The sequence below is a fragment of the Pezoporus flaviventris genome, unplaced genomic scaffold, assembly GCF_033815535.1.
Source record: "Pezoporus flaviventris isolate CSIRO_AGI_PZ_B2104156 unplaced genomic scaffold, CSIRO_AGI_Pfla_v1 ptg000031l, whole genome shotgun sequence".
Lineage (NCBI taxonomy): Eukaryota > Metazoa > Chordata > Aves > Psittaciformes > Psittacidae > Pezoporus > Pezoporus flaviventris.
Window position 1 is genome coordinate 33,245,851 of NW_026892579.1, and position 26,537 is coordinate 33,272,387.

A 26,537-nucleotide genomic window follows, 5' to 3' on the forward strand; every position below is an offset into this window, starting at 1 on the left:
AAATTTAAATTTTTTTCCCCAGAGAAAAACTCAGTTTTACTTTGCTCAGTAAATGCAAATTTAAAAGAAGGAGCAAATAGAGTTCTTTCTACGATAAATATCTTTTTATCTGTTCAAATGCAAAGTCTCTCAGAGTCTTTTCAAGTGAGAGACTTTTCCTCTTAAGGCTTAAGATTGCTTTTGGTTGTAGAACAAAATGCTTGGAGAGGTAGGTGAGATAAATTTAGAACCCAAAGTGGACACTATGTTTACCATGAACAATTCTAGTTCAAGAGTGAAAAAGAGTTATGTAAAACTTATTTTCTTTCAGTTTTGTCTCTCTGTACTGAATGACCTAAGTTTTACACAAAACAGCATTCAGGATTTGATTTCTAGTTCACCTTAAGGTGACATGTACTCCCTTATATAACATCTGAACTACTTGTTTGCAAGTTATACTGTACCAAAATTGTTTATCTGATTTTTTCTCAAACAAAATGCGTACATTAACTTCAGCATAAATATAACTACTAATTTACAAAAATGATCAGTAATCCCTTTTCCTCTTGCTCACTGTAGTGCCACACATTGCTATGATGACAGGTTAAGGTGTTTTGTTTCTCTATACTTACTAAACTGCATCTAGTTATTTTACAGATATTATAAAGCTGCTTACCATTATCGTATCTATAATATATAAACAAAATGCAACATTAACCTTGTTGGGTTTCTCCTTTCCCAACCTTAACAGAAATAGTGTGTATTATTTGTAGGGAAGGACAGTGAACAAAAATGAATGATGAAAGAGAGCTCTGTATATTTTCGTGGAAAGGCTAAACTGCATGGGTAGGTTTTACATGTTTATGTTTAATCTAACAAATGACCAGTAAATCATCTGCAGCGACAGCAAAACTGAAGATATGAATCATTTGAGATACAGACAGAAGTTTATGTTTTGTGGAAACAGTCTCATATTTTTCTGTGCTATGAAAGCATCAAATAATATTGTGCTCTTTCCTCTGTTAGCCATTTCTTGTGGACATCCTGGGGTACCTGCCAATGCAGTTCTTTCAGGAGACAAATTTACATATGGCTCCATAATTCACTATTCTTGCACAGCGGGTCGAAGGCTTATAGGAAATTCTACTAGGGAGTGCCAAGAAGACAGCCACTGGAGTGGGACTCTCCCTCACTGTTCAGGTACTTGTACCAAGCATCTTGTCATCTTGTAATTACATAAATAAGATTATTCTCAAGCAATTTTTAACTACAGATATCTGTATATCTAGATACAGTATGCTCTATACCACAGTGTATTATATACCACACTATACAGAAGCCACAAAATCCTATTTACAACATGGTAGAGTGTGCTTAAAGAAGATGCATGTATTAAATTTTATTTTTATGAATACTGTTTTGTGTAAACACAGGTTGTCAAATAGGAAAATGCTGATTAAAAAACACCACAACAAAAGTCGTAGATGTAAATTTCATACATTGTGTTCCACTTTTAACTTACAGTAACTTTATGTAAGAGTTACAGTAAGTCTTATATAACTCTTTAAACTCAATATTCTTTATTAGTGCCACAATGTGCAAATACTAGAAACCTCTGCAATGTTCTTGGTGCTGTCAGGAAGTACAAGAACAGTTTATTCTCCCCTAGACTAACTATGCAAATTCAGAAGCCATAAAACATTGCACAGTTTTGTTGAAGTCAAGAGCTCAGGCAAGGACTGGCTACTAATGACATCCACAGTGTATTAATAGGTTTTGTAAGGGAACACTTACTTAGAGCTGAAAATTTCCTAATGAGAATTTTTTTTTACATGCAAAATTGGCCTTTGATTATCTGAAGCCCACATTTGTCACTTTCACCTTTTTATCCAGTATAAAATGCCAGATCTGAGATTGCACGAATGCTTCAAAATTTTAAGGTCAGAGCCCTCTAGTGCTGATACCCACCATATCCCAACACAAAATAAATTCTTATGCTGGTAGAAGGAGATTTTAATTGCTAATAATTTAGACTTTTCAGATATCAGTCACAAATATAATAGTATTTTTATAGACTAATAGATTCTTAAATCATTAAAGATCATTGTAGTCATCTGCTATGATGGGGAAAATGTATCCAATGTAACTACAACATTGTTGCTGATGCAGAATTGAATTTTCTAAGTTTGAACATGATGTGACACCATCTTGAGAGCAAGGTGATTCCTCAGGAAAAAGAGAAATCTATCTCTGTTGAGCAGTATAGTGTAGAAACTGTTATAACAAAAGGACAACAAATTCGTTGAACTGCTGATAAATGACAGAGGTTCTTCCTGTGTTTGCAACTTTCATATTTTATTTTTATCACATTTTATGCTTAGGTCTATATAGGTCCAAGATAATGCTAAAAAGACATGTCATTTTCATCTTTGGCTTTGGTTTCCCACCCTCACAGTGGAAAAAAAGTGATCGATTGTAACAGAAACAATGCTGTTAACAGTACTGTTTGCAAGAGAATATTTTCACTACTGCTACATTTGCTCATAGCATCTCTTCCAGTGATTTTGTTCTGTTGTGTTTTATAGGAAATAATCCTGGATACTGTGATGATCCAGGAGTACCAGCTCATGGGTCTAGACTAGGGGATGAGTTCAAAATAAAAAGTCTGCTCCGTTTCTCATGTGAAATGGGTTATCAGCTGAGGGGATCTGCAGAACGAACATGCCTGTTTAACAGTTCCTGGTCCGGTATACAGCCTGTGTGTGAAGGTAGGTGTTGATACTATTGGCATTGTCGTGGTTTAAGACCAGCCACGCAGCTCGCTCTCTCACTCCACCCCCCTTCCTCCCCCCACCTCCTGGAGGGATGGGGAGGATAATCAAAAGAATGTAGCTCCCACGGGTTGAGATAAGAACAGTCCAGTAACTAAGGTATAACACAAAAGACTGCTGCTACCACCAATGATAATAATGATACGGGAAATAACAAAGGAAGAGAGTACAACTGCTCAGCACCCGCCGATTGATACCCAGCCTGATCCCAGCAGGGATCTAGCCCTTCTGGGTAACTCCCTCGGTTCAACATTCCGGGCGTGACATGGTGTGGTATGGAATACCTCTTTGGCTAGTTTGGGTCAGGTGTCCTGTCTCTGCTTCCTCCCGGCTTCCCCTCCTCCCTGGCAGAGCGTAAGACTCAGAAAGTCCTTGGTCAGACTAAAAATTCCTTAGCAACAACTGAAAACATCGGTGTAATCAGCACTGTTCCCAGGCTGAAAGTCAAAAAACACAGCACTGCACCAGCTACTAGGAAGGAGAAAAATGACTGCTCCTGCTGAGCCCAGGACAGGCATTTGTGACACCATTGAATGGCATTTATTAATGGCATTCTATTCTTTAATTAAAAAGAAGTTCTATGCCAGAAATATGCTTTCAAATTGCTCCGCAGAAACTTGATATTAAAGAGTTTGCAAGCAGTTCATTTCTTGCTTGAAAACCTACATCCAAACCTACAAAGTTTTGGAATATATATTTAAGAGGAGGTTGTAATTAATTCTAGTTAAACAAATACTGAGCCTGAAAGTAGAGAACACATACATGAGTTAAATGTAAAATTAAACAAATGCATCTGATTGAAGATATGAAAATGGAGTGATAAGTAAAGCTGTCATCCGTCTTCTAACAATGAAATATTTTCATTTTCTCTATGTAATGTGTGTGAACAGATCATAAAATAATGTTGTATTCTTAACTAAGTATAAATTAATGTCTGTTTCTCCACATAAGTTAGACTGTTTTTTTATGAGATACACTGTACACTAGCTCTTTCAGATAAAATGCGACTGAGAAAGTTTCCAGAAATCACATTTTAGAATGAGATAAAAAATAATAAAAAAATGTGTACACTTTTTATGCACTGTCAGAATTAGAAAGCAGCAATGGAAGACCTTAGATTCAGTTTTAAAATTAATTCCTGTTTTCCAAGATCTTTGAAAAGCTACTTTGTCTAATTGATTGTAGTTGATGGGTTCTGTAGTACCTGTTGTCTGCTATGCTGAATTATAAAATGTAAGTTAGGAAAAAATGGTTTGTTCATTATATTTTTTTCAGCTAGGAATTTTATCACAGTCTCCTCATCTAATAATTGTTCTTTTGCAGTATTCTTCAGCACAGACTACTCTTCTATCAGTGTAGGTATCACCATAAATGTATGAAAATGGCAGTGGGTATATGATCAGTATTTTCAGCAGGAAATTGAAGTTTTTCAATTTTCTGCCCTTGCATGAAGACATTAAGTATAGTAGGACAGCAGCACTCAGTGGCAAATAGCGGTGTTCGATGCTGCTCTTTTTCCTTTCTTTGTCTTTTTGCTTCAACCATCTGAATTCAGACAGAAAAAAAAAACAAACCAAAACACAAAGTCAAAAAAACCTACTTTCAGTTTTTCTCTTCTCCTTCAATTGTTTCCTGTTTACTATGAATAAGCATGAGATTAGGTGAAGAACACCTTTTCAACCCTATAAGTTCAAGTTCCAAACTACTTAATTTTTCTCTTTCGTATTTGAAATTTTCACATTAAAAAAGTGAATGAGACTTCATTAAAACAATTAGGTATTACTCCAAATATCAGTAATACTCAGAGTAATTTTTAATTGGCAAATTGTGTTCATTTTAATGAATCCTATAATCTATAACCATTACATTATAAGCTTCTACATTATTACATTCTAACTATCATGCTGGAGGCCGTCCAGTTGGGATTTCTGGAGGACACCAAGATGAATAAAAAGTTCAGAAAAGTGTCCTTGCTGCAACAGAGGTTAATAGTATCCCATGCTGCCTTAGGAGGGAAGTGATCCTTCCCCTTTACTCAGCACTGGTGAGACAGCAGCTGGAGTGCTGCGTCCAGTTTTGGCTGCCTCACTAGAGCTGTCTCACTAGAGAGACATGGACTTCCTGGAGACAGTTCAGCAAAGGGCTATTAAGTTGAAGAAGGAACTAAAGCATCTGTTCTGTGAAGAAAGGCTGAAAGAGGCTGTTGAGCCTAAGGAAGACAAGGCTCAGGGGAAATCCTATCAACATACAGGAATATCTGAAGTCAGGGTGCACAGAAGATGGCACCACAGGCTCTTTTCAGGACAGGACCAGAGGCAATGTGCACAGGAGATCTTAAATTCAGGAAATACTTTTTTACAGTGAGGATGACTGAGCAGTTGGCACAGGTTGCCCAGAGAGGTGGTGGAGTCTCCATCCTTGGAGACAATCAAAAGCCATCTGGATATACCAATCAAAAGCCATCTGGATAGACCTCCTAGCAGCCTTCCCGTATCTGAAGAGGGGCTATAGAGATACTGGGGATGGACCATTCATTAGGGACTGTAGTGACGGGACAAGGGTTAATGGATTAAAACTTAAACAGGAGAAGTTTAGATTGGATATAAGGAAGAAATTCTTTACTGTTAGGATGGTGAGGCACTGGAATGGGTTGCCCAGGGAAGTTGTGAATGCTCCATCCCTGGCGGTGTTCAAGGCCAGGTTGGATGAAGCCTTGGGTGGCATGGTTTAGTGTGAGGTGTCCCTGCCCATGGCAGGGGGGTTGGAAGCAGATGATCTTAAGGTCCTTTCCAACCCTAACTGTTCTATGATTCTATATGTTCCTGGGCAACTAGCACTTGGTGATCTTGCTTGTCCAGGTTACCTCCAGAGGTCCTTTCCAATCTCAGCCATTCTGTGATTCTTCCATTCTGTGAGTCACTTAAATAGGAAGATGTAATAAATTCAATTAAGGAAATATGAGGGAATTTAATCAGTAAAATAAGTATTATAAGTAGTTTAAGGATTATTTTATTGTCAGCTACTCTCAAATTACCATTTTGTCAAAAGTTAAGTATTTGCAGACTTGTTCTCTGGACATGAATTCTGTAAATCATTGCATGTAAGCTTTCTCAATGCAGCTCAGTGTTCCATCTTTACCAGTATCTGCACATGGTCTTTAACTTGGTTTATTCGTGTTAGCATAACAACATAGAATGGTTTGGGTTGGGAAGCATCTCGAAAGATAATTTAGTCCAACATCTCTGCCATGGGCAGCAACATCTTCCAGTAGATAAGGTTGCTCAAAGCCCTACTCAACCTGAAAGATCACAATAAGGTCTCTTCAGAACCTTCTCTTCTCCAGACTGAACAGTCCCAACTCTCTCAGCCTTTCTTCAGAGAGGTGTCCAGCCCTCTGATCATTTTTGTAGCCCTCCTCTGGACCCACTCCAACAGGTCTATGCCTTTCTTGTGCTTCTAGAGCTGGATGCAGTACTCCAGATAGGTTCTCACAAAAGTGGAGCAGAGGGGGGAAATCTTGACCCATGGACCATGCTTCTTTTTTTGCAGCTCAGGGTATAATGACAGCTGGAATTCCTCCAGTTCTCTAAGGAGGAAGGAGCAGCAGAGACAAACTGCTGTGTAGTGACTGTAACTCCCCATCCTCTGTCCCTTGTACAGCACTTGGGCATATAGAGAAGCCTGATATGATAGAATGAAGTTAACTCTGGGAAAGAGGGGAGGAAAGGTGTTGGTTTAATGTCTGTCTTTTTGTCCCTATCCAAGTTTAATTGGCAGTGAATTAAAGGAATTGTCCACAAGTAGCATCTGTTTTGCGCTCAGTGGTAATTAGCAAGCATTTTCCCTGTCTTAATCTCAACCCGTGAGATTTGTCATCCTTCCTGCTGAGAAGGGGGCAATGAGTGACTGGCTGGGTAGGCATTTGGTTGTTAGCCAAGGCTAATCCACCGTGATATTCCAAGCCATTAAGTTTCATCATACTTATATTCGATCATATTGTTGTATTAGACAAATCATTTCACTTCACAAGAAACTACACTTGTGCTGTGAGAAGAGTAGAAAGGAGTCACCAGCTCTTGAAAGCTGTGCAAAAGACTGTTGAAACACGCCCTTCCAGTCTTAAAACCCACTTCATAACTCCATGGAAGACTGAAGGAAAGAGTTTAATTTAGATGCACATTTCTTAATAAGTTTTGATTAACCGTATTAACCTCTTAACCTCCTGATAGTTTTATTTTAATTTATTCCTATAGAGTAGTCTGTCCATCAATGGAATGTTATTATATTTCTGCCAGTGACCTGTCTGCTAGCATGATCAAATAAAGATGCCTTACAGAAAAGTTGTTAGAAAAATTCAAAACAAACAAATACTTCTCAGATTGGCTGGTCCATTGGAAAAACAGCCAAACTACTAAACCCTCCCAGAAAAGCAACATGTAGTCAAAGTAAAATGCACGACTATCAAATTTTGGGTGTAACAGGCTGAAACATAGTCATTGTCTTAATGTATAGCCACAGATGCTGAAAAGGTATGAAGGCCAATACAGGATGTATGTACTTTTCTTGATTAAAAAAAGAAATTGTCAGGAAGATCATAGTTTACCGATTATGCATTTTTACAATTGAAAGAAGAGATACTAGAAGACAGGAATAAAACAGAAGAACATGCCCAAAGTCAAACAGAAGCAAGTCTGTCAGAAAGTCCTGATTGACCTTTTTTCTCTCCAGTGACTGTATTGGGAGGAATGGAACAAGCAGTGCAAACTATTTGAATTAGCAATAGAAGAAACAAAACAAATGCAAGTAAAGTGATCATATTAACAAAGAGAATAAAGATACTGATTCAAGAATACACATATTAAACTTTTTCTCACTAACCTTGATGTAGTTTTTTTAAAAAGATGGGCTATTGACCTACTTTTTTTTTTTAATTCTTTTTCCAGTTAGTCAGCTATCATGAAAATGCTGATATATTTTACCCTTTCCTTCACAGCTGTGTCTTGTGGGAACCCTGGCACCCCAGCCAATGGTATGATAATATACACGGATGGAATATTATTCTCCAGCTCAGTTATTTATGCCTGCTGGGAAGGTTACAAAACTTCAGGATTGACTACCAGGCATTGTACTGCTAATGGGACATGGACTGGCACTGCTCCAGACTGCACAGGTCAGAAATGCACTTTCTTCCTCTAAAGCTTTAAGGTAGTAAGCCATCCAGCCTTCCTCCTGAAAATGATTATTTTGTTAGATAAAATAACACATTTCTTTACTGTTAGGGTGGTGAGGCACTGGAATGGGTTGCCCAGGGAAGCTGTGAATGCTTCATCCCTGGTGGTGTTCAAGGCCAGGTTGGATGAAGCCTTGGATGGCATGGTTTAGTGTGAGGTGGCCCTGCCCATGGCAGGGGGGTTGGAACTGGATGATCTTAAGGTCCTATCCAACCCTAACTATTCTATGATTCTATGATTCTTCCTCATTCCTCTCTTTTGTAATACATGGATATTTCATGTATGTAAAGGTACATGCCCTTTGAAAAATACTAGATGTTTCCAGAACTTTTTTAAGGTGGATACATAGGTATCCAACTTTTTGTATTTATTTATCTTATGAATATCAACATTGAAGTATAGCATTATTCCAAGAATAGGTGTTCCTCTAGAGTTTCCTTTAGCCTAGAATCACATTGCACTGTCAACATTAAGCATAATGTGACAGATCCCACTATGGAGGGAGAAAAAATTCTTGTCAGAACTACCACTAACATAACAGTCTGAAGTAGACCATGGTAGGTACTGTGTTTAAAAAGGTACTGTGTTTAAAAAACATAATATTTGGCCCATACTATTGAAATGCCTCAAAAACACTAATTTTTAACTAAGAATTAAAGATTATGGGTTTAATTTTGTGACAAACATATTGATCAAAATTTTTCGTTTGTGCACTACAAAAAAAGGACATTAGCTATATGTAGTCCAGTGTTTCATTCCATGTTTATTGAAAAAATCCTACCTTTTTTTCTTTTCCTCGCTAGTGATCAGCTGTGGAGATCCAGGTGGATTAGCAAATGGAATTCAGTTTGGAAATGATTTTACCTTTAATAAGACAGTCAGCTATCAGTGCAATCCAGGATACTTGATGGAGCCTGCCAGTTCATCTACTATGCGTTGTACAAAAGATAGCACTTGGAACCAGAGTAAACCAATTTGCAAAGGTGTGTTTGAACTTAATAGGTTTACAAATACTGTTTTGTATTTTTATAGTTTTGTATATAGGTATATATGTACATATATAGTATATATGTGAAATTCACTAGTCAGTGTCTTAATTTATAAAAAAGTTGTCAAAATATTTTCTGGGACAATTAATATGCAAATGTAATAAAACATTTAGATAAGTATTTCTGTAAAGATTGTATTTATTTTGCACGTATGCTGTACTATAGTATTAGTTAGAATAGCAACATTAATGACTACTAGAATGAAATCAGTCTTAAATGAAGATTATCACAATGCTCAGTTTGAAACACTAGGAGGGACCTTTTATCTTGGATTAGATGGCCAAAATTCTGTAAAGTAATCCTTTACAGAATTTTGTAGAAGCCAGATTTCCTGTAAAAGATTCCCTTGTTGCAGTAGTGCACTCATAATAAATAGCCAAAAAGATGCTTCACAAATAGCTAATTAGAAGTGGCAACATAAAGGTCATAGGGGGCATGAGGCTGAAAGGCAAATAAGGCAGTCTGGTGAAAATTGTTAGCACTACTAGAGCAGCTGAGGGAGTAAATTTAACAGCCTAGGGTGTCTTCTGCTTGTAAAAGGCCTAGACTGCCAACATATCTAGCACTGCTCTAAGTGATGTCTAAGTCTAGCCTACTAATTACATTTTGGCATCTGTATTTGACTGACCACATTTTCTGTTGTAAAAATAAATGTCTGAGTGATTTTATGGATGTGATTTTTGTTGAAGGAACTGATGTGTAAATATAAACTTGGTCATTCCAGTTTTCATCATTCTGGGCACTCTTTCAGAAGCTGGAAAGCATCAAATATTTTTAAAGAGTCGCAGCCACTGACTACCAAAATGTCAGTGTCTATTGTGTGCTGAAAACCTTAGAAAATGAGTAGGTAAATTTAAAAAAGCCATATTAAGGACTTTAAAAAGTGCTGCAAAATTAGTTCAAAATAAAATCCAAGTTTTAGAATTCTATAATTTAGAATTATAGAATCATAGAAACATATTTATTTAAAGAAATCTTATTTATTGAAAAAAAAAAATTACTTAGCTCAGTAGCCTGTTGCCAGTAATAATCAGTAATGAATATGTAGTGAAGAGATTCAGAGCTAGGTAAGCTATATACTCTTCTGGCTTCCAGCAACCTAGAGCTCATGGTCTTCCTGAACCTAGAGGTTGTATTTTTGTATTTCAGTTGGTTTTCTGTCTATTACAGGCTGCTTTGTCAGCACAGGAATGCTTTGTTGGAACTGTACAGTATTAAATTTTTTTATCTTTTTATTTTTAAAAATATGAGTAGATATTATGTTGCGTTCTCCAAAACCCTATAAAGTCTTGAAATTGTGACTTCTCTTTTTTGTGACATAGCTATTACCTGTGGCCCCCCTCCACCAGTACTCTATGGGAAAGTGGAAGGATCTGATTATCGCTGGGGTGCCAGTGTGAGTTACAGCTGTGCAGAAGGCTATCAGCTATCTAACACAGCTATTCTCTCCTGTGAGGGTCGAGGAGTTTGGCGCGGAGACATCCCACAATGTTTGCGTAAGTTTTCAGGCTACAGTTGTGTTGGGCTTCACCAAAGCTACAATCAGTTGCCTCAGCCTATAGTGAGTTTCTCAAAGTATAAAAAGGACTCAGCTAGATCAGATAATTCTCCCTGCTTTTTCCAAAAAGCATATGTTATTATTATGTTGTTGACATTGTTATGAAATTGAGTGGCTGTGCCCATTTTAGGTTATGGTCTTCTTCCTTTCCCCAAAGTCTCCTCCATCCCTTATTGCCCAGTTGGACCCATCACCATTTATTTTCTTTACTGATAATCTTTCTGAATGTTCTGAATTTGACTTGTGGTGAGCATGATTAAATTTTTTCCTTAGACTTTTTCTTTCTTCCCTGTTCCCATTTCCATTAACAGGCGAAAACAAGGATCCTAACCCTTAAGCTCATAGCCTTGATCTTCTTTTTAAATTATTCTTTTCTTATCTGAAGGCGACTACATACCCTCATATCTTGTTTGCATTTGTTTTTCAGCTTCTTCTAAATCTGCCAAATCACCTTTTTCAATGTTTGAAATCTTGTCAGGACTCTGACAAACATTTTTCGTTTCTCTTAATTAGGGCAAAAATTTCCAACCTACTCATCTGAGGGTGACTGACATGAGAACTGGATACACTTTGAAGCATTACAATATAGCATTGTCTGATTTTTAAAATTACTTTGTCATCCAAATATAATCAACATTTAAGTGTCTCAATTAAAAGGTCTATTTTGCCAGGTTAAATTTTATGCTTATAATAACAGTATCAGTTAATTTTAAAATTCTGTCAAGAATTTATCTGAGCTACAGCTACAGTCCTACACAGATAAATGAACATAGCATTTGCACTTTTCACTATGCCTGACTTGCACATAAAACAATACTTCAGTTGAAGCATGTGCATTCCTTAATAAAATTCCCCCCCCCCCCTTTTTTTTATTTATTAGCTGTGTTTTGTGGTGATCCTGGTACTCCAGCAGAAGGACGTCTCAATGGAAAAAGTTTCACCTACAGATCTGAAGTTACCTTTCAGTGCAGATCCCCTTTTATTCTAATAGGCTCTTCAAGAAGATTCTGTCAAGCAGATGGTACCTGGAGTGGAATTCAGCCAACATGCATTGGTAATAACTAGGACTACTTTTGCTGTTTCTACTGAGAATATTCTTGATAAAGTATTACAGTAGCATAAATGTAGCAGTTAGCTTTCCAAATATAGAAAATGTGTATGTAATACGAAAAGAACTAGATAAATAATGTTATATTTTGAGTATAAAAATTTCATTATAAACACAGTCCCAGATGAATTAATTCATAATTTTACATGATTGCTTGTCTGCTGGGAATGCAAAATGTCAATAAGTGCAAGCACATAAATTTGTTCCATGTATTTTTAGAATATTTTAGATGCACAGAAGACTGGCAGATTAAAGACCAGATTCTGCCACTGAAGAGTTACAGGCATTTGTCAGAACCAATCCTAAATAAAAAAAAATTGGAGTTTGTGAAAGTGGTTTTTAAAAGCGTGCAGGGTCTGATCTTTCAAAATTCTGATAAACTGCCAAGTACTATCAGTTTCTCATTGACTTTTAGCATGTTGTGTAAGCAAACTAACAGGGAGAAATGCTGGACACTTGTAACTTCCACTGACATCATCATTTGCTTCAAGTTATTTTGGTGTTAGAATAGAAAAACTGTCTTTGATATTTCTAAACAAACACATTTAGATCTGGATTGTGACCCATTTATATATTTTGCTGTGGCTGAGTTATTGGCTTTGTGGAAGAGCTGGGGTGGGCACACTGAGAAAAGTAAGGAAGTGTGATTATTTGAAGCAGCCTGTGTTTGTAATTTAAGACGTTTACACTCAAAATAATTCTTTCATAATGAATTCAAAACTCCTTCTGCCCATAGTTTTTTATAAACTGGGCAATCCATCTTGCATCTCTGTTTTGTAACAGGAGCAAGGAGGTTTACAAAAGCTAAATCTCAGGTCTATTGTAAAGAATCAAATTTGAAAATGCCATAATGACATTTAGATTTACATTTTATATAGCATACTGTAGAAATACACAGAAAATACTTCACTGAAGACATAAGTTTTTTCTGTTATGATATATTTTTATATTACCCTAAAAGTAAAATATTAGATCATCTAAAATATTTACAGGCACTATTGTTAAGCAATTTGAAAGTTAAGATCAGTGAACAATATCTACAACTATGCCTTGAAGTGCCATATGATCAGACGGTGGCAAGCTTTTCTATTTCTGGATAATGAGGATTTCCTTAAAATAGGCCCTAGTTGCATTCTTCATAATGCAGTGTGAGCACAAATGCAGACTTGGTTCCCAAAAGGCAATCACATAGTATAGAAAGATCCATTGGTAGACAGAGTGCTGTCTACCTGGTGTATATGACTGAGCAGCCCCAAAGTGAATATGCTATTAGATTATGGACATTGCTGGATCAAAATTAATTTTGGGCTACCTTAAATTAAACTTATGAAATGGATTGACAGATAATCAGTTATATTCTGTTGGAGTACCTTTTTAGTGGTGGGACTGACTGTCTTTTCACTCTGAAGCAACAACTGAGGTAGTAACCCATTTGAAACATTTTTTTTTGGATGACATAGAAAAAAAATCAAAAATTCAAATATTTTACTTGCTACAAGACAGCAGGTTAGATTTGGGTTTGGGTTTTGAGAGGTTTTTGTGGTTTTTTTAGAAAACTAACTTAATCGTTAAGCTTTTCTTTGGGAAAGAGGAGAATACTATTTCCCTATATGTTCAATATGCATTGTGAATAGTGGGATATGCTACATATACAAAAGGTTTTAAAAATATAAGCTTAGCAAAAATTAATGCAGTCCTAACTCTAAAGGCTACACTGCCAAAGATACTTGCAAAAATGCCTTAAAATAATGGCAGTATTCTGAAACAAAGTACTGTGACCTGTCTTGGTAACTTAATTGGAAATACAACATATTCCATTAAAAATTCAGTTCTTGTCATCACTAGGCATTGATGAAATTACTTAATCTTTGCCAAAAGTTTTATTCTTTCCATACCATAATAACATCTGTTATGTTTTACATTTCACATTAGATCCAGCTCACAATACGTGTTCAGACCCAGGTACTCCACATTTTGGAATACAAAACAGTTCCAGAGGTTATGAGGTAATTCTTTCTTTTATTTATTAGCTTTCTAAAATTAAGATGCATTTAATAATTACAAATATATTACCTGTAGGCTTAAATGTCTGATGTAAACCTTAGGAAATTTTCACACCTTTTTAATAAAAACTCATGCTTCATTCCAGGTTGGTTTTGTTTTTTTTTTAACTATGCAGCTTAAAGAAAGACCTTGCAACTTTGCAATATATCATATATTCAGTTCTTCAGGAGACTTAAGCAGGGAGGGCAATTTATAAATTGAAAACCTAGTATGATATGACATAATTACTTTGATTTATGATCTTAATTCTTTCATACATTGATGAATAGTCAGTAAATACCTAACAACCAAAGACCTGCCTGATCCAAAGGCCATGTAGCCCTTGACAAAAAATTTAGCAAATGGCTTTACTAAATTAGCAATTCATGTTACATTTTATTCAGTCAGAAAAAATAAAATTATTCTATGCATTGGGTCCAGGTTCTGTTTGATGAATGCCCTTTCTGTAATTTCCAAATTATTAGTTTATGAAGTGACAGAAAAGTGACAGGAAATAAAAGTAGATGCAACAATTACCAATCCACAGTCATTATATGGATTAATTAACCTCATGTGGATAGATTCTTCAGGTAGAAATATTTGTGATTGGATTGCAAAATATTTTCTGTTCGGGTTTCCTGCTCATTTCTAAACCTAAGGCAGCATACTGTTGCGATCAAGTTAGTAGAACTGGTTTTCAAAAAGTCCTTTATGTAAGCTCCTCTGGTTATTGGTACACTCCCTCACCTGTAGTTGTGCTGTCTGTCATTGCTGTAGCTGTCAGCTTTGATCTTCTGCTCCTGCCTGGCTTGAAGATGCTAAGGCACTTCTTCCCTCACCACATTTTGTGGCCTCATCCTTAAGGTGGTTTTTTTTCTAGTAATGGGTACAGTTGCCTTTCTGTCTGTTGTCTCATCTTCACACTGTACCTGTCCGCGTCACTTCAACTCTAATCTTTGCACCTAGTTTGAATAGGGATTTGTTGAGATTTTTTTATTAATTCTTTGGCTCTTCTATCTGTACCACAAGTTTTCTTTAATACCAGAGCTGTGTTGGCAAATTCACTGTACTAGTGTCTGTATAACATAAAGGCTAATTTTCTCATTCACCTGTAAAGGCAGTAGTATGTCTTCATCTGTTCCATATTTAGTCTTTCTCAGGTACATGCTTTCAGTCTCAGAACACTCTCTGGTACAACAAGATGTAGTCATCTCTCCAGTTACTACTGAAGTAGGTTTTGGGGATTTTTTGCCTTATGTGATTAGTGGGTCTTCCTGTTTCTATGACCTAGCCAAGTTTCTATAAATCAACTTTTAACAGTCTTCCCTCATTACAGAAAGGTGTGATGACAGGCAGCAGGCCTTTGAAGGGGTTTTTCCCCTATGTACCAGCATCCTGTCTTGCCCCATTAATTTGTGTCTTTTATGCTTCACTGGGCTGTGACTGTTTCAAATGGCTTCAATGTTTTGCTTTCAACTATTATACAAAGAGTGCACTGCTTTTATTTTTACTTTTACCTGTAAAATGAGAAATATAACTCAGTAACTACCTTGAACCTAGACATAATTATTTTTCTCTTGGTCTTTTGGATCAGTAAGGAAAGATTTGCAGCTCATCATTACTTACTTATACAAGAATTGGCTATTTCACAAGAAGCAAGATGACTTAGAGTCAAGACCAGCTACACTTTGTGCTCAGCTCTGTTACAGACATGCTGTGTGTCCTTAGCAAGATAGAGAGATTAATATATTTTTTAAAAGTTACAAAGAGATAAGTCTACAAAGCCATCTCAGTAATATGACCTTTAAAAATACCAGTGAATTTCCCAAGCTACTTCAGGAAGAACTGGTGTTGCATTTACTGAGCATCTATCATGATGATAACCTGTTTTTATGTAACTGAGAATATATTTAATGGGTAACCACTTTTGAAGATAGCTTCCTGGTTTTAATGTCCATGGAAGTCCTACTATGGCATTTGGAGTGTAAAGCTATCTGCATTTATATATGTGCAAGCTATTCTACTAAAATGCATTGATCACTTGCAACTTACTTGCATTTGTCCATGTGATATTACTTTATTAATAAGTTGTATTTCAAATAATATTAATTTTGTAATTTTTTAATTATTTCATCCAATCATATTTATTGCTAAGATGTTTGATCCAAATCCAAAGCAATGCTTTACTGGTCAGCCCTGCATGCTTAAATGTGTAGTTGTATTCTGGTTACTTTTGTCAATACTATCAATAAATCCGTTCTGCTAGAACTTGCCACACAACCTCTCTCTCTATTCTATTATGAACAATCTTCATCTCATGCAGTTTTCTATCCAGTTTTCATACTTTTTTATTCTCAGTGAAATTCTAAAGAGAGTTTTCTCAGTTATATTACATTTTATTCTTAGATAGGTATCGCAGTTGAACATAGGAAGGCCTTCCATAACATCACTCTGCTAGTTGAACATTTTAAGAAAAACTTTTAAAAGTTTATAGTAACAAATGCACTGTAAGTCTGGAGTTTTCTCTGGCAAATTCATTCATAGATTGAACAGTTCTTTGTAGTTTTTTCTTCTTGTTAAAACCCATGGTTAGTTGACACACACAACGAGAAACCTTTGAACCAGACTTTATGGACAAGTTCTATTGAAGTGTATGCAGTGATGTGCAATAGAAAGAGACATCTATGTCCTTTAGTGTGCTTCTGTCACACTGGTAAACAAATAAGCTGAAGTGTCTGAAGAGCCCTTTTCCATGTGCACAGCCTTGTTAATATTTTTCAACTTCTTTAAAATAATGTTATAAAAGATCAATTGCTCAAACTTTTCATCACCTAAAAAAAAAAAAAAAAAGAAAAATGTTTAACTCCAGAAACTGTAAAAAGGGGACATCTTTATTCAAAAAAATGTCTAGTAGCATATCACTGTCTTGATATTTAATTACACATGATGGATGCCTCTTTCTTCTGATATTCTGTTTTGATCCTTAGGTTGGGAGCACAGTCTTTTTCAGATGCAGAAAAGGTTATCATATTCAGGGATCTACCACCCGTTCTTGTCTTGCTAACTTAACGTGGAGTGGCATACAGTCTGAATGCATTCGTAAGTCTGGTTTCTTATCTAATTAGTAAGAACACTGCAATTTTGAAAGAGTTAGAAGGTGATGCATGTGGAAATTCATAATAAATTATGTGCTCCAGAAAACTAGACTTTATTTAATATAGTATTTTAAATGTTTTTGTTTCCTATTCTAAGACTAAAGATGTATTTGAGATATTAAAGTAAGATTTTTCAGATTTTTACTCATGAAGTTCACAATTAATTCTATCAGTTTTGCTCAAAAATGTCTGCCCTCATTAACCCACTGCATTAGCTGCTTTAAATTAATCTAGGGGTTTTTGTGTGTGTTGGATTAATATACAACAAGCAGTGTCCTGAAATATGCATGGGGCTATTTTGTCAGCTAGTATTTTGTGAATCATAAATTAGAATTAACTAAATTCAGGGTTTTGGGGCTATATAGGGGTGTGCAAATGATTAGTGCATTTACAGCTCTGAATGTGTTGGATGACATCAAATAACTATTGCATTAAAATACACTTATCTAAGCTAAAAGTAATTAATTAGAATGACATTAGATTTTTACCCTATTTCAAATCATCTTTGGGTTGTTATAAATGGACATCATGTGGCACAGAGAAAGAAGCATACAAACAACTGTATCTGTTACAATGTACTATGACAAAGCCTTCCTACAGAACGTTTCTTTCAGTAAAAATGTATAATGAATTTATTTAGCACAATAACCACTCTATAGTTTTCAAAACATTGAGTGGAAGTGATGTTTGAAGCTGTGACAGTACCATAATTCACAGAGCCAATCATTGCACTAGTATAGTGGCATGTGATTACCTTCAGTTTAACACTTCTCTGTTTGCTATCATCATTTAATTTTGGTGTATTGTTTAAGAAAGTATGATAGTATCATTTCCATCTTCCCACAATAAAACTATATTCTGAGTGTTAGTTTACAAGTAATAGTTACTTAACATTTCTAAAAGGTGTACCAAGTTCATATAATGAAAGGGAGTAAATTGAAATGCTTTTTTTTTTTTTAATGGTATGCTCTAAGATCCTATGAAAACTCTTTACCACTACTTTTGCTAACTCTAAAAAACCCTTTGCAGCTCATGCTTGCAGGCAGCCAGAGACACCAGCACACGTAGATGTGAAAGCAATAGATCTTCCTACTTTAGGGTATACTTTGGTGTATACCTGTCAGCCAGGATTTTTTCTTGCTGGTGGATCAGAGCATCGGACATGTAAACCAGATATGAAATGGACAGGAAAATCACCTATTTGTAAAAGTAAGTAAATACTCAAGTGATTTGTTGGGCCCAATTTTGTTTGATTTAATTTTCCCTGACATTTTTATGTAGTAGGATTAATTTTATCCACTTACTCTTTAAAGAAGCATATGACACAACAGCTTTTACTTGATGAAAGAAACAGTAAAGGACTCAGTGAAGGCAGCATCTAGAACTCATGGAGGAAAACATGGCAATATGTGTGTGGAAATGCACAGTCATGCATACATCAGTTTACCCTTAACAAGTGCAAAGAAAACCTAAACAATATAAAGTACTACTTCTAATCATTTTTATGTCACAGTCCTAAAGAGTATTTCATTGTATTCAGTGTTAATATATGACTTCAGATTCATTCAAGTAGGCTTTTGTCTAAGAAAATCTTCTAAAATAAAAAATGAACAATAAAATTAAAAAATAATAATTAAATAACATATTAGCACCAGTTTCCACTTTTATCTACATCAATGTAAATTTCATAGAATTTTGCTAGAGTAGCTCTATGTACATAGTTATGAGGGCTAAATTTGCTCTTCAAATGCAAATAAACATGGCTGTAAGTTCCTGATTAAGGGAAAAAAAAAACCCAAACATTTAAAATATGAATAAAGAAAAATTGTCAGATGCCATGGAAAAGATTTTGCAACATGATTTTTAATTCTGATATGTCAAAGAACGCTCGATAGGCTTGATGTTTGAAGAATATTTTGGTTTTCATTAATGTATGAGTAGACTTTGTTTCAACATTGTCAAGCTAAGTGATCTACACATAAAACTTCTAATTCCTTAAAGGGTGATTTTTCACGGGTACTATATATAATTAATAAATTAAGAAAAACAATCTTATGTTTTTTAATTCCCTTTTTCTAAAAAAAAAAGATAAATAGGGAATATTTGTATAAACAAGAATTCTTTTTTGTTTGTTTGTTTGTTTGTTTTTTGTTTGCTTTAAATTGTCTTACAGTCTTTAGGCATAATCATCCGAGAGTGCCCCACATTTTTTGTGCTTAGTACTTGATCAGTCCAGTGAGTGAATTTTCAGAAAAATAAAACAAAACATGCAAGACCAATTATTCCTTGAGGACATTAGTCTTTTTAAAGTGGCTGATAATATGAGGCCAGAACTTGATCTTGGGTCAGTGGACGTAACTACTGAGTGTACCAGAAATATAGCAAGCGATACCATTAGTGATCCTTTCCCATGATATCTGATCCTGTCATCTTAATCCAGCAACCTGGCACTTGCTGGTTTGTGTCATAAATGCATCAATTTTTATTAACACAATATTCACTATATTTAATATGCTATTATCATAATTAGTTATAGTATTTCTCCCCTCTATAAGGCTCTCTTTTATAGCACTGGGACTGATATAAAAAAATTAGGTATAAATGCATGAAATACTTTGCTAGCCAGACAACTTTCCACAGTAAAAATGTTGTTTACCTAAATTATTTTCTGCTCGTTTTGTGTAAATCTGTAGGTTTGAACATGTAAAGTATTCAAGACTAGGTATTTCTGTTTTAAATATGGCTTTATTGGATAAGAGATGATTGCATCCATCAGGCATTGTTTTGACATTCTATTTTAAAAAGGAAAAAAAAACCAAACAACAAATATATTCATGAAAGTGATAATTTGTCTTTTTACTTGTAGGTAAAGGAGTGAGAGAAGTTAATGAAACAATAACTAAAACTCCAGGTTTGTATACAAGAAAAGTTTTAGAACTAAATAAATTCAATTGATTTGCACCCTAGGTTGTTATGGATAATAAAACTATTTTCAATATTTAACTTAATTATTACTCATTTCAAAGGAATATAAATATTGAGGTCTTTCATAATAACAGAGGCCATGTAAAATGTATTCTATAAAATTATTTCCCAAACAGCATTTTTTTTTTAATTTCTACAGTAACAATTTTGTGAATGCCACAAAAAAAAACTGTCAAACAAAAAAGATAAAACATATATACACAAACCCCAGACTTCATATAGTTTTATATCAGAGATTGCTGTAATGGAGAGCCTTATAATGAGCTTAGATTGTAATTGTGGGGATTTGGTTTAGTCAAAGTTCTGCCCTTTTCCTTGCAAGTCTTGCAAGAAAACACACACAAAAAAAAAAAAAAAAAACCAAACAAAAAAAAAAAAACACAACCAACAACAAGAAGAACAACAAACCAAACCAAACCAAAAAAACCACAAAACCAAACCACAAAAAATCCAATCAGGTTTCAAAATTGTAATGGCCTTAATTTCATAGAAACTCTCAAGGTACTCCAAGGTAGGGCTTCCTAATTTGTGTGCAGTTAACTTTTTCCTCTTGACAGTGTCAAAATAGAAAAATACATCAGTGAAATCCTTGATGTAGTTCTTTTTAGGCTCAATAATTTTCAGAAAATGAAAGGCCCAATTTTTTTTACTGTCTTATTTAACCGTAAGCAGAGCTTTCACCAAATGAATGAGCTTGCAATTCTATATTCTGAATTTTAGCAAGCTGCAGGGAAAATAAGATTAATAGTTCACACTCAAGGCAGTTCACAGAAGGATTCTGTAAAGTAGATGGGATAAAAAGCTATTTCTCCTAATAATTAACCTTACCGGTGAGTTTATTATTGAGAGTTCTTCTCAAATGCATTACTTCTGCAGACTCACAATAAAGCAGGATATAATATGCATTCATTATAATTAATAAACAGTCTTCGTTTACTGGAAGATTCGCCTCACTGAACACCTAAGGTACGCATTAATCTGCTATCACACAGATTTTGAAGTTTCAATGCCAAATTAAAATACAGACCAAATCTCCAAATATATTCACTATGCAGAGCATCAGTATCAATTCACATCACATTGTTTCCCTTATAAATACTTTTGATAAGTAAGTACTGTTTGAAAGGCACTGTTAAGATTATGATTGAGAAGGCTAATAATTGCAAGCAGAGAACTGAAGCTGTGTAACAGATGACTGTCATTAACAAGGAAAAGTTTTAAGTCTGCACAATTATTAATGTCTTTTAAAAATGTGAATTCTCTTTAGTATAGAACACTATGTCTTTCCTTGGCTTCTGGTAGAATTCCAGAATGCTGCTATCTGTATTTTAGATGACATGAATAATATTGCTAAAGTAGAGTTTTGTAACAGAAAAGATTCATATTTCTGTGGATAGTTGAATACAAATTCTGCTTATTAAGTCACGTGGGGTTTTTTTGGCCAAAGTTAATGTTTTCATAACTTATAGTAACTATCATTTTTACTGTAAATTATAATTAAGTATAAGTTGTGACTAAAGAATTCTTACAATACCAATGTGAAGTTTAAGAACTACAATATTGTATTTGGCTCCCATGGCTCTCAGTGCTTTGTATATGTAGTCTTTGTAAAAATAGTTTTGAAGCTTTTCTAGTGAGCAGCTGTTGATTTCCCCATTTGCAGTGTTCTGAGGAGAATCCACGGTTGGTGCAGAATTAGTATGATAATACCCAGTTCTTTTTTCTCATTCTATATTTGCCCACAGTGGGTGGGAAAGGCAGGGACATTGCAAGGGTTCAGCAGAAATGAGTCAGACTCCAATTCCTCAGCAACATCCATGAGACTGCAGCACTTGTATTTTAACTTTTATCAAGCAGAAATTTATTTTCTTTCCCTACTGGTTCTGTCCATCTGCAGCAAGTGCAAATTCTGTAAATATTGAGTCAATGGTACTATTTTGAAAATTATATATATAATTTGCAAATGGTACTATTATTGACCGTTACAGTGGATAGAGAAACTAGATAGTGACGATGTTGAATGTGACAAAAGAAGTATGGTCTTTGCTCCTTTAGAAGAGTCTTACATAGTACTTGTCAGGTTCATGCCAGTAATACTAGATGTTCACCTTCATGAGAACAACTTCAGACACACAGTTTTAATTAAAAGCAGAGATAAATATTTAAAATACAACATTTAATGACCTCTAAATATTTAGTTTTTTTTCTATAGAGGAAAAATATCAATAACATCAAATGAATGACTCAAATACCTATATGTTTTCCTGTAATTCATACTTCATTTTAGGGGATTTCACTTCAGATTATTTGAACTGCAGTTTCAGAGAAGCAAATCCCTTTATTTTAAATCAAAACTGTTCCCTGTTCTGGCAACTTCTCTGTTCACAGGTGTGGTCATACTGTACAACAAAAAGATGTGGACTCTAAAAATGACTAACAAGGAACTTGTGCTAAACTGTGTCTGGAATCCAGTGAATTCAACTGAATATTCATTTGACACTCAGTTGAAAATCACGCATACTGTTTAATAGATTCATGAAACAAAATATATGGCCTAAGACAGTGTCTCCTTCCAGACTCCCTGACTTCAGAAAATTATTCTCCTTTTTTTCATCATACCTTAAAGCTATAGGGCTTTAGGGGAAGAGTAATGGACAAGTGTAGTATGGTAATGGACAGGTGTAGTATACAGTAGGCAGTTGTGTCAAAAGGTCATTATCATAGAATCATAAAATCATAGAATAGTTAGGGTTGGAAAGGACCTTAAGATCATTTAGTTCCAACATATTGTCTTTACTGCTGTAAAATTTTTACTGTAATACCTCCTTAGACCAGTGGATTGATGCTGTAACAGAAAAAATAAAGAACCTAAGAGTGGCTAGAAAGATTGCTACTTTGTTGTAGTTAACTCCTTTCTTTGCTTCTTTTTTTCCCACTTTTATTTAGTTCCCTCAGATGTGTTTTTTATAAATTCACTGTGGAAAGGGTTTTATGAATATTTAGGAAAAAGACAGCCTGCTACTCTGACTGTTGATTGGTTCAATACTACAAGCAGCAAAGTGAATGCCACATTCACTGAGGCGTCCAACATACAGATCAAACTATCAGGTAGGTTCAGAATTGGATGTTTAAACAGCTGGTTTGGAATTTTTTTTTTCTGTTCAGTTTTGTCGCATTTTCTGCCAAACACAAAACAAAAAATGTTTTCACAAAAATGTTTTTCTGCTTATTTTGCAAAAAAGAAAAAACCTAATGTAATGGTCTGCACAAAATTCAGTCAATTTACATGTGGTCAGCCATATTTTTTTTTTCCGCTTCAAATGAATATTGAGTAGATTTTTTTCATCTCAGACTGTTGGATAGTATTGATGTGTTGAACTCACAACTCACAAAGAAGCAGACAAAGAGTTTGTAGGAATTTTAAGAACTGTACCATTGGAAAGCTCTTTTATTCAATAGTGATTAAGGTCTGCTTGAAAGCAATATGATCTTGATAATGTCATAACATAAAATAGGCACAGATTACTAACTTAGTTAAATTAGATAACTGAAAAAATATCTTAGGAACTTATGCATAACATAATCAACATTGTGCATTCCTTTCTGCAAATATGACTTTGAACTTCTAAGTTAACTTCTGATCACAGTTACATTTGGAAAGGACATTATCAGGTATCAGTACCTTTTAAGGCTGAGAGTTCAGAGAGGATTTCAGGAGTTGGCTGCCAAATAACAAATGGCAAATTTTCATTCCTTGCACTATTGATATTTGCTATAGCAATATATTGTTATGTGAGTTATATCCAATTTTTTCCTGTTCAAGGAAATTCTGTCTTTATTCAGAATTATTGAAATACTGTACAAAAAGGAAAATATTCTTGCCCATTTCTGTGTAAAATTAAACCGCACAAAACCATCTTTGCATTCTATTATCAAATACAATGTGGGCAAAAGATCAGTAAAATAAGATCCTGCTATTACAGCACTTGAAATCTTGTTGTGCAGGTTATAAAATTCTGTTATTACAAAATGTTTTCTACAAAATATTTTAGTTCTAAATCAATATACTTTGCTTTGACAGGATATTTGAATAAACGTTAAAAAAAAAAAGTTTAAAAGACATGTGTTACCTCCTTCATGTTACTAGGTGTTTACAAGAAAGAAGAAGCCCATTTGCTCTTGAAAGTTTTTCAGATTAAAGGACCTAGTGAGATTTTGGTTAGCACATTTGAAAATGACAACTGGGCACTAGATGGTTATGTAAGTAACTGGACTGCTATGGGTAAAGCTTGCTGAGTTTTAAGTAGCGTGATTTCCTTCCTAAACCTCTTTATCCAAATATCACTAGCATGGAATACAGCACTGTAGATGTCAGTGTAGAGTTCACGTTATTTTCCTTTTCAAAAATTTGTATACAAACTTCCATCTTCCACACTACCATTAGAATTTTTAGTTTACTGAGAGGAAGGTGGAGTGTTCAACATAATTTGCAATGGTTTCGCCTTGTTTCCTTAGATGAAAGTGAGAATTTTATGTTTAGAAACATTGTTCATTTTTGCCTTGGGAAATAGTTCACTGTAATAAAATTATATTTAATCTTGAAGAAAAAGTTCTTTTACTCTCTGCAATTCTCCTTTGTGTCTCATAATGCTTTTTATGGAAAAAAATTTCAAATCTGACAATTCAGTAGACTTTTTTTATCCATAGACTAATTCAGTTATTTGTTTCCCAGTTGAAGAGTTTTAAAACCCAGCAATATACATCAGATATTTTAAAGTCATCCCATATGTTATTTGAAACTTTATTTAATACTGTTGCAAACTTAAAAGGATAAATACTACATAAGCATAGAGTTTACTAATATTTTAAGGGATAAAAGTGGAAGTCTGGGCTCTGTATTTCTCCTCTAAGTCAGAAAAACAAATTGCTAAGCATAAACATTCTTACTTCTTTTTTTTCAGAAATATTTTTTCTGTTTCATCATATTTTAGGTATCCTCAGGGTTTGAAAGAGGGGGTTTTACCTATCAAGGTGATATACATGGAAAAGACTTCGGAAAATTTATGCTCCAAAGACAAGGTAGGTATGTTCCTAGAGCTTTAATATGTATAATCTTTTGGGGTCTTTCAAGAGTGAATTCAGCAAATGACTCATCTATCTAGCTTAAAAAAGTACATTTATTTCATGCCATTGCTATTATAAAAAAATATAGTGGAATATGCATATTTGAAATAATCTGTTCAAGTCCCAGTTTGACTCTGGTTAATGTGTTACTATGTCATGTTTTTAGGTATAGCAAGCAGAGAATGCCAGTGCAACTGCTTGCTTTTCTGTGAATGTCTTTTTGAAAGTAACAGGGTGTCATGCAATTCAAAGACACTTTCTGCTCAAATATATAAATTGCAGTCAGAACCATATAGGAAATTAAAAAGAGAGAATCAATGCTGATTTTATTAATGTCATTTGGAGTGCTTGTTGCTGATGGATGCTTTCAGAATGTATATGTATTTAGATATAATTCTACTTTACTGTCAAAAATTTTAAATGGGTGGCTGATATATCTATCACAGCTATGGACTCAAGTGCTCTGGAAGCTGATGAAAAACTAGTTATTCTGCTCATAAGATTATTTTTTCATAAAAAGTAATAAAATGTTTACACATGAAATATTGTCTAATAAAATAGTTTGGGCAAATACCAAGTGTAGACATCTGCATTTCCTGATCCTGGAACTACTGCATAGTGGTCAAACCACAGTATATATAAAGCAAAGTACTGGGCTAAAGAAAGGAGACAGCCTAACCAATATCTTTATAGCAGACTCTGCCTACATTTTATAAACTGCCTTTTTTCCATTGACTTCATTGGTGCTGTACCCAATGTCCTTCAAAGTTCTGCCAAGTCTCCCTTGTATTTCTTTGCTCTGTTAACTGCTGTAATAGCAGTTATGCTATGGATTTGCTCTTCTTGGCCACCTCTCAAATTGCTATATATGTTCAGTCACAATGTTTAGTCACCCACCTTCAGTCTCAGCCTAAGAACTGCCAATTACTAAAGACAACTAATAATTTCAGTCTTCAGAGTAAACTCTTGTTTGGGACAGATTATTTGTCTGCCTGTACCTTTATGCAATTCTTACCACTGTAATATCTAAGCTGCTTTTTCCTTCTGATTTTAACAAGTGCACTATAAAGGTAGAGCATCAACATTTGTTCAAACATTTATCTTGATAAGCAGTCTTTGATATGTCAAAACAGTGAGACTATGGTCTCAGCTAAAACCTACAGCTAAAAGGAAACAGCAGATTCCAGCCAGCACAGGTCGTACTACTTGTCCGTACCCTTTCATATTCAAGGACAGCTGGCTTTGTTTTTTAAGTCTATTCTGTTCATGAATATTCTGCTGAGATAACAATATCATATGTCCTCCAGCTGAAGACTTAACATTTTCTGTTTCTTCAGGAAGTTAATAATTTATATTTGCTGCCTTTACACTAAACCAGAAGTGTTCATAAACTATGCATGCACTGGGGCATGCGTAATGTCATATGAAATTCTTCACCTTCAAGCATGCTTCAAATAAGAGAATTTACTGGGAA

At 34.8% G+C, this 26,537-nt stretch overlaps 1 protein-coding gene across 1 annotated transcript in view; it reads left to right on the forward strand.

Annotated features, from left to right (window-relative positions):
• CSMD1 (CUB and Sushi multiple domains 1) overlaps nucleotides 1-26,537 on the forward strand; it is a 1,163,462-nt gene that overhangs the window by 1,125,058 nt on the left and 11,867 nt on the right. Inside the window, exons 56-68 of the mRNA XM_061460659.1 lie at nucleotides 1,006-1,179; nucleotides 2,565-2,747; nucleotides 7,804-7,980; nucleotides 8,845-9,024; nucleotides 10,413-10,586; nucleotides 11,529-11,702; nucleotides 13,689-13,762; nucleotides 16,787-16,898; nucleotides 17,984-18,163; nucleotides 19,821-19,865; nucleotides 22,886-23,047; nucleotides 24,087-24,199; nucleotides 24,931-25,018. Of these exons, the coding sequence (XP_061316643.1) occupies nucleotides 1,006-1,179; nucleotides 2,565-2,747; nucleotides 7,804-7,980; nucleotides 8,845-9,024; nucleotides 10,413-10,586; nucleotides 11,529-11,702; nucleotides 13,689-13,762; nucleotides 16,787-16,898; nucleotides 17,984-18,163; nucleotides 19,821-19,865; nucleotides 22,886-23,047; nucleotides 24,087-24,199; nucleotides 24,931-25,018 (1,836 nt within the window). The remainder of the gene's footprint in view (nucleotides 1-1,005; nucleotides 1,180-2,564; nucleotides 2,748-7,803; nucleotides 7,981-8,844; nucleotides 9,025-10,412; nucleotides 10,587-11,528; nucleotides 11,703-13,688; nucleotides 13,763-16,786; nucleotides 16,899-17,983; nucleotides 18,164-19,820; nucleotides 19,866-22,885; nucleotides 23,048-24,086; nucleotides 24,200-24,930; nucleotides 25,019-26,537) is intronic.